The 13,859-nt window shown below is 40.2% G+C and overlaps 1 protein-coding gene across 7 annotated transcripts in view; it reads left to right on the top strand.

The window, feature by feature from the left end:
* The window catches only part of LRP1B (LDL receptor related protein 1B), a 1,334,345-nt gene that overhangs the window by 1,180,559 nt on the left and 139,927 nt on the right, over positions 1-13,859 (top strand). For all 7 annotated transcript variants that reach the window (XM_075117809.1, XM_075117811.1, XM_075117812.1 and 4 more), the window contains 2 exons: positions 9,919-10,025; positions 12,042-12,171. In XM_075117809.1, coding sequence (XP_074973910.1) covers positions 9,919-10,025; positions 12,042-12,171 — 237 coding nt within the window. The remainder of the gene's footprint in view (positions 1-9,918; positions 10,026-12,041; positions 12,172-13,859) is intronic.

Below are 13,859 nucleotides of genomic sequence, written 5' to 3'. Positions count from 1 at the left end.
ACTGGAGAGGTTTTAGTTGGGGGCTGAATCTAGTGACAGCTAGTGGCGTTCTGTTATTTTCTTTGCAACAGAAAAGCTTCAAAAACAGACTCCAAGGAGAAACTGCTGAGCTTGAATTAATATGCAAACTAGATACCATTAACTTGGATTTGAATAGAGACTGGGAGTGGCTGGGTCATTACACATATTGAATATATTTCCTTAAGTATCCTCACACCTTCTTGTCAACCGTCTAAATGGGCCATCTTGATTATCACTACAAAAGTTTTTTCGCCTGCTGATAATAGCTCATCTTAATTAATTAGCCTCTTACAGTTTGTATGGTAACTTCCAACTTATCTGTATGTGTGTATATATTTGTACTTACTATATGTTCCATTCTATGCATCCGATGAAGTGAGCTGTAGCTCACAAAAGCTTATGCTCTAATAAATTTGTTAGTCTCTAAGGTGCCACAAGTACTCCTGTTCTTTTTGCGGATACAGACTAACACGGCTGCTACTCTGAAACTCGCAGTACAGATAGTGATAGAAACTTTAAAATAACAGTGGAGTAATCAATTGTCAAGGGTTTTTTTTTAATTTATTAAGCTTGTCATTTTTGTATTTACCTAGCTAATTAAACCTCCCTTTCAATCGTCAGCTGTTCTTTAGACTCCCAGATAAAGACATCTGTAGTATACTAATGACTGTGGGTGAAATTCACCCCATATAGAGGACACATACACACAGCCTATGTATCGAGTAACTCCCATTTAAATCCTAAAAGCAAGACTTAAGTGGTACACAGTGTGACAGAAATGGCAATTTGCTGCAATATCTTCAACAAACCTTAATGAATTAAGTTAAACCTTACTGAATGAAGTTTAAGTATCTTAGGAGTTCATTATATTAAGAATGCAAATGTTTTTGTATTATTGTGCAATTGTATGCAACGTCTTTGAGGAGGAGATATGGCTAATATAAACCCTGGGAGATGTTATATCCTTCAAAGAAGTCTTTGAAACAATGTGCTAGACAAACAAAGTTGTGTGGGATTCCTAGGAAATATTTGGAAGGCAGGGAATGCACATTACCCACGGCCAGATTCATCCTTTTGAAGCTGTCCTTGAAGAGAAATCCCATTATCTGTCTGATTACCTATTCACAGTCTCTTCAGAGACCCATACTGGATAAAGGAGTGGCTCTCAGCTTCATGAGTGTGCTTGTTCTGAACCAAGGTGGTTATGAAGTTATAACCACAGCAAAACCCCTTGGTGGGTGTTGAAGGACTGTTCACTCACCAGAGCCCTGGTTGGTGGTAAGCTTATTAGCATGCATGTGGGTTCTTTTATTGTTTTTAATAGTTTTCTCTGTAATGCTTTTACCTCAGGAATAAATATGCTTGATTAGAAAGAGCTGTGTGGTAATTTAACTGTGATAATTACACTATTTACCATCCCTGAGGCGAAAAGTAAAGCAGGTCTGCTTAGATAGACTGATTTCATTGGGGAATTCCTAGGTGGAGAGAGCTATACAACCTGGAAAAAACCCATTCAGGAAGGAGAGAGATGTGCATCTCTTCCGAAGAGAGGTGAAGACTGGGAAGCTAGAAGCCTAAGAGTAGGTGCCCTTGCTGGATCATGAAGGTGTAATTACCCTGAACTGAGAGACATAGGCCTTGTGTAGGCTGTCTGCATAATAGTGAATTTTGCTCTATTTGTGTCCTTCTGGCTCTTTCTTAATATTTGTAAAAACTTTTCCTTTGGTTTCTCAAATATATATTTTGAATCACAGTGGAAAACAGGAGATTAGTATTGAAGTATTAACCTACAAAATCATGATATCTCATGGAACTGTATAAACTAGCCTTGCTGTGTTTGAAATAAGTTTATAAAAACCTTTATATGCTATCTCACCATTACTAGAACTAATTGTAACAAAAAAAATATGAAAAAGAAGTACAAAAGCACTGACAAAATATATTACACTTATTATGAAGATAAATTGTTCGTGACATACATGAATTTACAAAGAGTTTGTCAGGCATCGATATCAGAAAATGAGTTGTTTCTCAAGGGTACTGAATGCACTAATTGCCTACCAGAAATTCAGCTCAGGTATTTACATCTATCTTTATATAACATCTTCTGACACACAGGGGTTTTGGGAAAGGATTTTATTAGCAGTGATATAGAGCATTGGTTGGAAAATGTAACAAATGTTTAACAGTTTTTCATGGAATTATTTACTATCAATATAATGTGAAATACCTGTGTAGTGAAAATCGTTCTTTAGTATGACTTAACTCTGCTTCCTGCACAGTGTAACTGAACGTTATCATTCTTTCCTTATCTGTGTACCTCTTGTAACTCATAAACCCATACTACCCATTTTTTCCAATGTCTTGAGCCTTTCACTTGACTTTTATATAACTGATTAAGAATGTGTTTGTTGGACTTGAGCCAAAGCTCACTGAAGTCATTGGGAAGACTTCCATTGTCTTCAGTGGCTTTAGTTCAGACCCACTCCAAGCTTCTTCACAATAAAATAGCTACCTTGAAGAATGTTCTTGTACTGGGAAGTCCTTCTAAAAACATTAAAGCCAAGGAGGTCTACCATCAGCCATTTGTGCCGCCTTCCAAACAACAAAACAAAGGTTGTACAGAAGTATATAGCTCTGGTTAACTAACTCTGAATTTGAATACATTGGAATCAAAGTGTAGGGCATCTTTTATCTCCCTTCACTCTTACTGAAGATCTTTCCCTGCCCCCTCCCCTTCTCCCTGGAAAAAAATATTTTCTTTTTCAGGTAAATCTTTATTGTAGAGAATACTCTATAGTAGTCAGCTGTCTTGTTCCTGTCTAAAAGAAAGTAGCGCACCTTTACTGTTATTAATCAAAGAACATAAAATCTATATAAAACTGAAAGAAAATGAAGAAAAAATGTAAAATGGCTTGAAACTAACCAGAGTAGGAATACCTGTTACTGTTGCTAGGTAATTGTTTCGAAGCTATTTTTTTTTTAACATTTCTTTAAAAGAGGTCATAAACCTACTCCCTTGAAAACAATATCAAATCTTCCATTGGCTGCAGTGAGAGCAGGGTAAAGCTCTCATATTACTTTTTACTTTAAACTACTGTTATCCTATTCACAGTAATCAATAATTGGTTATTGCATACAATTTAGCATGATAATTTACCCTACAAAATTCATTTTATAATGTAAATTTAATATATTGAACTCATATTTCTTGACCTACATTTGGGTCTTTTCCTTTTCCTTTTCACAGAATCATAGAATATCAGGGTTGGAAGGGACCTCAGGAGGTCATCTAGTCCAACCCCCGCTCAAAGCAGGACCAACACCAACTAAATCATCCCAGCCAGGGCTTTGTCAAGCCTGACCTTAAAAACTTCTAAGGAAGGAGATTCCACCACCTCCCTAGGTAACACATTCCAGCGTTTCACCATCCTCCTAGTGAAAAAGTTTTTCCTAATATCCAACCTAAACCTCCCCCACTGCAACTTGAGACCACTATTCCTCGTTCTGTCATCTGCTACGGCTGAGAACAGTCTAGATCCATCCTCTTTGGAATCCCCTTTCAGGAAGTTGAAAGGAGCTATCAAATCCCCCCTCATTCTTCTCTTCCGCAAACTAAACAATCCCAGTTCCCTCAGCCTCTCCTCATAACTCATGTGTTCCAGTCCCCTAATCATTTTTGTTGCCCTCCGCTGGACGTTTTCCAATTTTTCCTCATCCTTCTTGTAGTGTGGGGCCCAAAACTGGACACAGTACTCCAGATGAGGCCTCACCAATGTCGAATAGAGGGCAACAATCACATCCCTTGATCTGCTGGCAATGCCCCTACTTATACATCCCAAAATGTCATTGGCTTTCTCAACACTGTTGACTCATATCCAGCTTCTCATCTACTGTAACCCCTAGGTCCTTTTCTGCAGAGCTGCTGCCTAGCCATTAGGTCCCTAGTCTGTAGCGGTGCATGGGATTCTTCCGTCCTAAGTGCAGGACTCTGCCCTTGTCCTTGTTGAACCTCATCAGATTTGTTTTGGCCCAATCCTCTAATTTGTCTAGGTCCCTCTGTATCCTATCCCTACCCTCCAGCTTATCTACCTCTCCTCCCAGTTTAGTGTCATCTGCAAACTTGCTGAGGACATCACCATCCTCCAGATCATTAATGAAGATATTGAAGAAAACTGGTCCGAGGACCAACTCTTGGGGCTCTTTACTTGATACCGGCTGCGTAGCCATTTGTTGACTTCATGATTCGACGGTCTCTACCCAGGCCTTTTTCTTCCACAGGGAGGATGGATGAGAACACCACTTGCACCTCAAACTCCTTTATCTTTCTTCCCAGAGCCACATAGTCTGCAGTGATCCGCTCAAGGTCGTTCTTGGTAGTATCATTGGTGCCCACATGGAGAAGCAGGAAGGGGTAGCGATCCGAGGGCTTGATGATTCTCTGCAGTCTCTCCATCACATTGTGAATCCTAGCTCCTGGCAAGCAGCAGACTTCTCGGCTTTCCCAGTCGGGGCAGCAGATGGATGACTCAGTCCCCCTGAGGAAAGAGACCCTGACCACCACCACCTGCCTCCTTCTCTTGGGAGTGGTGGTTGTGGAACCCCCATGTCTAGGACAGTGCATCTCATGCCTTCCAATCGGCGGAGTCACCTTCTGTTCCCTTCCCTCAGATGTATTATCTAGTCCACTCTCCACATTAGTACCTGTGGAGAGAACATGAAAATGGTTGCTTACCTATATCTGCGTTGCTGATACATGGATGCTCCCCTTTTTTCTTCTGGAGGTTACATGCTGCCAAATTTCTTCACCGTCCTCCTGTCTCTGCTGCGCAGCCTCCTCTGAATCTTCAGAACATTGTGTCCATAGAAGCATATCCTGACGTCTGTCCAGGAAATCTTCAGTTTCTCTTATGCAACTGATTGGTTGTTTGAAAAGTGTGAATTGGGAGTGCTTTGTTCCAGGTGAGCCTTAAGTGGGCCTGACTGTTATAAAAAGCCAGTCAGCTGCAAACCAGCTGAGTGCGAACGGCAGAGAGGCTAACAGGGGGAGTTTGCCTGGGAGTTCGCCGGGGGAGAGCCCACTGAGGCTTACATCTTGCTGACTTCTCTGAGTAGTCACTACAACTCCTGAGGAAGCTCGTAGAAGGAAGGTAATATGGATGGAGAGTGTTCAGCTGTTGTGACCTGCTCTGGATGTGCCATGTTTGTCTTTCTTCCACAGGACAGAAGCGACTTTGTCTGTACAAAGTGCAAGCTGGTCTCCAGCTTAGGAAATATCCATAAGCTGCATATTTATGCATACTCAGAACTGTGTAAGATGGTGCAGGAGTGTAAAAGAAATACAGTCAAACAAAATAGGTAATTATACGAGGTGAGTTTTCAGGATAAAAAAACCCAGTGGTTTCCAGTCATCCAACAGTATCTCTTAACCAGGAAGGAGTTTGTACATCACAAGGAATTGGGAAGTTTCTGTCCTTTATTCTATGTGTAGAGAACTTACTCTGTTAATACCTATTATTACTATTAGTATGTGTTCCTTTCAGTAACACTCTGTACATTGATGTGACAGTAGCCCTCTAAGTTCACAAATAAATCACATGGATACATGCCAGAGACATTGGAAATTTGTTTTCCAAACAGACAATTGAGAATTTCATGCAACGTGTGCATTTTCCCCAGCATCAGGACTCTGGTTATAAATAATTCATTATCAGTATGAAAAACCTGATTTGCTTACATTTTGAAAATCAGTACAGAAACATGACAAATACATATTTGCATGTGAATTACTTTTTCCACAAATTATTTAATTTACATAATTTATCATATTTTGGAACCTCCAATCCATTGCATATTGAGCAGGAACAGAATCAAATGACAATGGAATGCTCAAATATATGCACAATGCACTGTGGATTTAAGAAAAATAAGATAAATATGTGCATAAACTTGAAAAATCCACTAGTGTCAACATTTGATCTGTTTGTATGGAAAACTACTGCAGAACTAGTTCAGTTAATGACAGGTTTCAGAGTAACAGCCGTGTTAGTCTGTATCCACAAAAAGAAAAGGAGGACTTGTGGCACCTTAGAGACTAACAAATTATTTGAGCATAAGCTTTCATGAGCTACAGCTCACTTCATCGGATGCATGCAGTGGAAAATACAGTGGGGAGATTTATATACATAGAGAACATGAAACAATGGGTGTTACCATACACACTGTAACAAGAGTGAGCTATTTTCAGTGTGGGGGGGACCCTTTTGTAGTGATAATCAAGATGGGTCATTTCCAGCAGTTGACAAGAACGTGTGAGGAACAGTGTGGGAGGGGGAGGGGGAAATAAACATGGGGAAATAGTTTTACTTTGTGTAATGACACATCCACTCCCAGTCTCTATTCAAGCCTAAGTTAATTTTATTAGTTTGCAAATTAATTCCAATTCAGCAGTCTCTCGTTGGAGTCTGTTTTTGAAGTTTTTTTGTTGAAGAATTGCCACTTTTAGGTCTGTAATCGAGTGATCAAAGAGATTGAAGTGTTCTCCGACTGGTTTTTGAATGTTATAATTCTTGACGTCTGATTTGTGTCCATTTATTCTTTTACGTAGAGACTGTCCAGTTTGGCCAATGTACATGGCAGAGGGGCATTGCTGGCACATGATGGCATATATCGCATCGGTAGATGTGCAGGTGAATGAGCCTCTGATAGTGTGGCTGATGTGATTAGGCCTATGATGGTGTCTCTTGAATAGATATGTGGACACAGTTGGCAGCGGGCTTTGTTGCAAGGATAGGTTCCTGGGTTAGTGGTTTTGTTGTGTGGTGTGTGGTTGCTGGTGAGTATTCTATTATAAGAAGAATAGATGCATTGGATCTTGCAGAATTCAACAGTCAGACTACTTGGTGCTGATGGCAATATACATGTATTTCACTCTTAAATGCTTGAGCAATATTTTTCAAAATTAGCCTCTGATTCTGGGGTGTTTTAGTTTTTGGGTGCTCTGCTTGAGTCTCTTTGTACTTAATTTCCAGAAGTTCTTAAATGTATCGCACTTTAGTTGAAGATAGTAGGAGCTCTGATCAGCAGCATGCTCTGCATTTCTGAAAGTTAGGCCCCCAGAATAAGAAGCTACTTTTGAAAATATTTGCCTTACCAATTGTTTTCGTGTTGTTCCCATCTTGAAAGTTAAACTGTGTTTTTTTTTTTAAAAGAGGTGGGGATCTGTGGATGCAATTGGCACTTAAGAGGAAGAAAGTGTATGTATGTCGGTGGAAGGGGAAAATGTCGTATGGCAGTTATTAGATTGCTTTATTGTTTTCAGAGAAAAGTGATGACTACTAATCTGTGTGTGAATGCTTTCCTTCAAAATGTCTTGCTGCTAAGTATGTCACTAAGCATAATATAGGAAAAAAGAAAAAAATCCCAATACCCTCTTTCAAAGTCCTTGCAATAATAATTCACACTGACTAATGCTCTACTAGGTCTTGTACATGTAAATTGGGATCTCATTCTTGCTGTGAGTGGATGGCATCAACTTCTGCATCAGTGGATTTTTCACTAGTGACAAGTTTGAAAAGCATGAGCCATCTATGGTACAGAGTATTTTCGGCATCCGTCCAACTGAACTTAAGACTCCTCAGCCTTGCTCTGCCTTGCGCAGAGTAGATCTCATTAGTCTTCAGCTCTAAGTTTGTCTGATTAGGTCTTTTCTGTTCAGAGGTGTTAAAAATGACTGAGAACCCAGAAAAGAATCAGGAGTAAGATGTGTAGATACTACTATTGTGGCAAGGAATTACAACAGGAGCTGGCAGGGATGGGATGTGTTTCATTCCAAGCTTCTGAACAGGTGTTCATAGCAGTCACTCCCAGAAGCTACTGCTTATGAAGGGAAGGAACAAGTCTTTTAGGAAAAATAGCACAGAGTTTTTATATAATGGTTTCCTGTGTTTTTTCTCTTAGAGCTCTCTTTTGTAACAGCTTGGTCACACGTCAATGTTATCTCTTCCGCATCTGTAAAAGTTAAGAAACCAGCTGCATTAAAAAGAGAGAACCCTACCACCTGCTCTTTCAGTTCTTATAGGCAGTGTGTCCATAATCAGAGTGGTGTGAGGGTTCAAATGTATCTCAGACTGGGGCAATAATTTGTTTGCTCCCACATCGATGAACAATTTCTCAAGACAATTTGGACTTAAGACTCCCAATACTTAGATGAAAGGCTGTATGGAAAACAGCCTCTGACTTGATCTGGTGTTCACCAAATTCTTCTCTATCGCTGAGATCTCTTTTTTTGTATTCACCCTTTCTGATGACTACCGTGGCTCTTTCAATATAACTCACTTGCCCCTCTTCCTCACCCTACTATCTGATTGTTTAGTGACTCCCAGTCCATCAACAACCATGACTGTCTCTCTGTTTTCAAAGCCTTCTTCCCTGCCCTTTTTCCTTTCCTCCATTAACTCAGTTATCGATTCTACACAGTTTGCTGTCCACCATTCTCAACTCATTTTCTCTTCTCTCTAATCACAAGGTTCCACCAGTTAACCCGTATTCCTAGCTCACCTTCAACATCTGTTTCTTTCACTCCTGTGCTCACATAGCAATCTGTCTCAGGCAGCGGTCTCACAACTGCGTGGACTTTCTCCAGTATGAATGCTCTGTCTCTTCCTCAAATTTGTCCATCTCCATAGCTAATCAGATCGACTTCTACACACTCATCCTGTCCCACAACCCTTAGCCCAGCAACCATTTTGCCACCTTTCACTTCCTTCTGGAGCTCCCCACTCCTGCACCTTTCTTCTCCTCTGCTCAGGATCCCTCTGACTTTTCAAAGAAGAAATTGATGAGATACAATAGGACCTTCTCCCTTTTTTCATTTCCTTTTTTTCTCTACTCTAACCTGTTTTTCCCTCGTCACTCACAAGGAAGTTTCTTGTCTGCTCTTCTCCTTTAAACCCTCCAGGGACCTACATCCCATCATGCCTTGCCTCCATTTTCACCTTTCTATTCAACCTCTTGCCTGTCTTCTGGTTCATTTCTTTTCCCAGAATAGAAACATGTTTTCGTTTACCTGCTCACAAAAATCGCACCCTTGACCCCATCTGCATCTCCAACTCTCATCCCATCTCCCCTTCATCTCCAAGCTCATTGAACATGCAGTCTCTAACTGTGCTTAGAGTTACCTCCTTCCAATTCCATCTTAGACCCTTAACAATCCCTCTTCTCAGTTAAAAAATAAAAAAGCAGTAACCACAGCGATAAAATTTGAACAGCCTAGGTGAATTCTGCTTGGGCTGTCCGTAACTTTTTATATACTTACAAAAAGATGTATAAATAAGCTGCAGAAGTCCAAGTGCCCCTTTTCTTCTACTTCCCTCCCTTATTACCAGGTCTGGAAAAAGTTCTATTTCTAGTCTTGTGACAGACCCCTTCATAAAATGGGTGACAACTAGTAGTTATAGCAAAAAACAAATCTGCCAACAGTAGATTGTTTTTCTGCATATAGATAGAAGCTGCTCATAAGTATTTAAAAGTATTTGGTAGTTTACCTAGTTATGCAATATAATATAATTTAATGTAAAGTCTGTTCATTTTCAAACATAATTTACAGTTGTGTGAAGAATTATGAGCTAGCTCAAAAGGTATTCTTTCTAAGGCTCTGTCATAAGCAAAGATTTTTTATTTTTAGAATATTTTGGCACAAATTCTTAACCATATGAAAAGTCTTTATTACAACTGTTTGATTAATATTTTCTATTTTTTCGAAACCATTCATTCACATTTATTTGGCTAATTGTAGTTTGTTTTGTGTAATTTTTCTGTTCCTTCCTTTTGGAACGTAAGAGTTTAGTTTCAAAACATTATTAAGGCTATAAGCATTAATTATTTTCTTTCCTTCAGAGCCTCAAACCTGCACTTTGAAAGACTTTCTCTGCACAAATGGAGATTGTGTTTCTGCGAGATTCTGGTGTGACGGGGATTACGATTGTGCAGATGGCTCAGATGAGGTAGGCTTCTTCACAGGCCAAAAGGAAAAAATATTCCTTTAGAAAACTAAGATCAAAATACAGCTGGCTGAGGTAGGATTTGTTTTCCCCCCTCACTGGGAAGCAACAAAAAAAATCCATCCTTAGCCATCAAATATCACAACCTCCAGGTGAATGCACAGAGGGAAGGAAAATAGGACTAATGCTACTCGTTATATCTGAGGGAAATTCTCATTTAGCTTATGTAGCAGAAGCTTGTCTTTTTTGGAGGAAAAGGTTGTGAGTTCTGTTCCCTGTGCTGCAAGTGCAGAATACAGTCACCTGACAATCATGCTGTCTGTGTACATACATTTCACAGCCTCAAATAGTTTCAGTATTTACATGTTCTGTTTATAGTTTGCACTCATTTATTCATATTCACATTCTACCCCGAGTCAACATATGGATCTCCTATTAAAAGCAGTGGCAGTTGCACGGAACAAGGGAATGAAGCCCCTTGATAATGGAGCACAGGCTATAAACAGATGGGAAAAACAGCATTTCTGATATAGAAATATTACTAAGTAAATATTGTAACTATCAGAAAGGAGAGCAATGGGAATTATATATATATATATATATATATATATATATATACATATAACTCTCAAGCTGTAAATGGCTCTAAGAAATCAAATAAATTAAGTTTATAAAATCCTTTAGGATTGCTAATTTTATATATTTATATACCTATAACTAAAAAAATAAAGATATTTATTGATAGCATAACTGAGTTCTTTTTCCGACACTGATAAATGCACACAAATCTGTTTGTTGCTCTATGCTATGATCATGGTAAAATTAACTTTAATTTTTTTTCTGTAATAGTGTTGTTTTCCATCATTATATAGAGCTCTGCTCAGGGGTGAAAGTAACTCCGAAGACTTAGCAGTACAGGGGCCTCCCCCAGCCAGCCCTTCCACGCCGCCTGGCACGCACTGCCTGGCGCTCCAGCGGCAATTTAAAAGGGCCCGGGGAAGCTGCTCCCTTTGCCGGGGGAGGGAGGGCGGTAAAAGGGGCAGGGGTGTTGAAGCACTGCTGTGGCAGCACTTTAAGGAGGTCCTTTGCCGGAGCAGCGCTTTAATGTCCCTGCCCCTTTTGCCTCCCCCGTCAGCTGCCCTGCCAGTAGGGTCTGTACCAGCAGGGCCACCGACAGACGGTGGAAAGGGCAGTGACGTTAAAGCACTGGTTCTTTGTTGCGGTAGTGCTTTAACGTTGTTGCCCCACCCCCGGTCGGTATAGACCCTATGGCAGGGCCGCCAACAGGGGAGGCAAAAGGGGCAGGGATGTTCAAGTGCTGCCGCGACAGTGCTTTAATGTGGGCTGCGGACTGGCCGGTACCGGCTTCTAACAGGTACTTTCACCCCTGGCTCTGCTACATCTCAGACATTTCTCTCAGGTTTCTTTGCAATTTGCTACCACCGAGGATGCTGTGCCCTGATATTCTTTTTGTTTCAGTCTTCTAGTCTTGCCATCCTATTTTGAGCATCTTTTACTATTGAACATTTTTATGCACCCACTAAGTAGTTTAAAAAGTTTTTAATATATTTGGATACATGATAAATGGTTTCACAAGCAAATAAGTACATTTGATAACACTTTATTAAGTAAAGATACCCCAATAGAGAGCAAGCATCAGTATATTAATAATTGGGGAGGGAGTTAATTACATTAATATTTACAGGTTAAAGTCTGCCAAAATTATGATCAGGGCAACATAATTATACTACTAACAGTGACTGTCAAATAAGGTGCCAGGTATCCCATTGCAAAAACTGTACCCCCTGTTAAAGAGTTCTTTGCTAATTAAGGGCTCAGTTCTACCACTTTTAGTCACAATCAGTAGTATCATACTGTGTAGCAAGGTACTTCTCATTGTTGAGTAAGGGTGGCAGAACTGGGCTCTAGCCATTCTGACTGGCTGAACGTTTTCAAATGTTTTATATAATACCTTTATATTAATAGATATACTCAGTTATATTGTTTTGTTTATAACAGAGATATTGTGAACCTGGCTGTTCAAAAGACCAGTTCCAGTGTTCCAATGGTCAGTGCATATCAGCAAAATGGAAATGTGATGGTCACGAAGATTGCAAATTTGGGGATGATGAGAAAAATTGTGAACCAGGTAGGTCTATATAAGTGATCTTTAAATTTTCCAGGAAAAAAATAAAAGTATTAAAAAGATATGAAGAACAGAAAAGAAAAAGTGAGTAAACAAATCAAGATGACTGATATCAGAAATAACAGGCACAGGCTCAGTAGCAAATTCATTGGTTTGTTGTATATGTGATCCTTTTTGCAAAGAATTTCTGCAAAACTGATTCAGTTTCACATTACATTTCCTGATATGAAATAGAGAGGCTTAGACCAGTGGTTCTCAAACGTTTTAACTTGTGACCCCTTTCACATAGCAAGCCTCTGAGTGTGGCCGTTATAAATTAAAAACATGATTTATATATTTAACACCATTACAACTGCTGGAGGCAAAGCGGGGCTTGGGGTGGAGGCTGAAAGCTCGTGACCCCCCATGTAATAGCCTTGTGACCTCCTGAGGGGTCCTGACCCCCAGTTTGAGAAACCCGGGCTTAGACCATGTGTTTTTCATTACCTTCATGAATGACATGGTATGCTTGAGGATGGGGTGCAGCAAACCACAGTGCTCGGGAACTAAATTGTTACTGCTACTTGTGGCAGGGCATCCACAGAGCAAGCAAACAGAAGGCTTAGAAGAGTGGGGGAAATATCCTGTGGCGCATATATGATACTAGCAGCAGAGTTCTAGCATTTTTAGTCTGAGCTCTACTACAAGAATTCCTGTGTAAAACTAGGCAAGACATTTAGTCTACCTTTTACTCAGTTTCCCATGCTGTAAAATTGGGATAATAATGGATAACTTCCTAACATAAGGACTGTGGTGTTTAAAGCATAATAAGGTACTCTAAGATCTTTAGATATAAGAGTTATGCATTATTAATAATAATATTAATATTCATTATTAAAATTTAGAAGACTTGTTCTATTTACCTGATATTATTCTGCACAGTTGTAAAAAAATACTTGAGCTGTTTTGTTTTTTGTCAAATTACCCTATACCTCTGATGTTTATATTGGAAACAATATACCAGATGCACATAGGTTTTTTTTTACTTTCATTGTGTATTTTGATCCTGATCCTGTACTGTAATTTGCTCGTGCTGTCCTTTGTGCCCATGCAGAGTCTGATTGAAGTCACTCGGACTCTGTAGAGCAGTGGTTCCCAAACTAGGGGCACCGCTTGTTCAGGGAAAGCCTCTGGCGGACCGGGCCGGTTTGTTTACCTGCCGCGTCCGCAGGTTCTGCCGATCGCGGCTCCCACTGGCCGCGGTTCACCATTCCAGGCCAGTGAGGGCTGTGGGAAGGGCAGCTAGCATGTCCCTCAGCCCGCGCCACTTCCCGCAGCCCCCATTGCCCGAGAACAGCAAACTGCATCCACTGGGATCTGCGATTGGTTAAACCTGCGGGCATGGCAGGTAAACAAACCGGCCCAGCCTGCCAGGAGCTTTCCCTGAACAAGTGGCGCCCCTAGTTTGGGAACCACTGCTGTAGAGGCACCAGGGTCCATACCCACAGATCTGATGCATAACTGAATGCCTTAGAATGTGGAGTCTTTGGGATGAGAACCTTGTCATATTTACAGTATAAAGTGCCTAACTCAATTCTGATGCACTATAAATATAAATTATACCCTACTCTTACTACACATTTTCTTTAGCTTGAGATCGTTTGTATTAAATTTATGGTGTCCTTCACATCATATCTTGAAAAATCTACTTG

The sequence above is a fragment of the Caretta caretta genome, chromosome 11 (assembly GCF_965140235.1).
Source record: "Caretta caretta isolate rCarCar2 chromosome 11, rCarCar1.hap1, whole genome shotgun sequence".
Lineage (NCBI taxonomy): Eukaryota > Metazoa > Chordata > Testudines > Cheloniidae > Caretta > Caretta caretta.
This window is presented reverse-complemented; position numbering and strand designations above follow the sequence as displayed.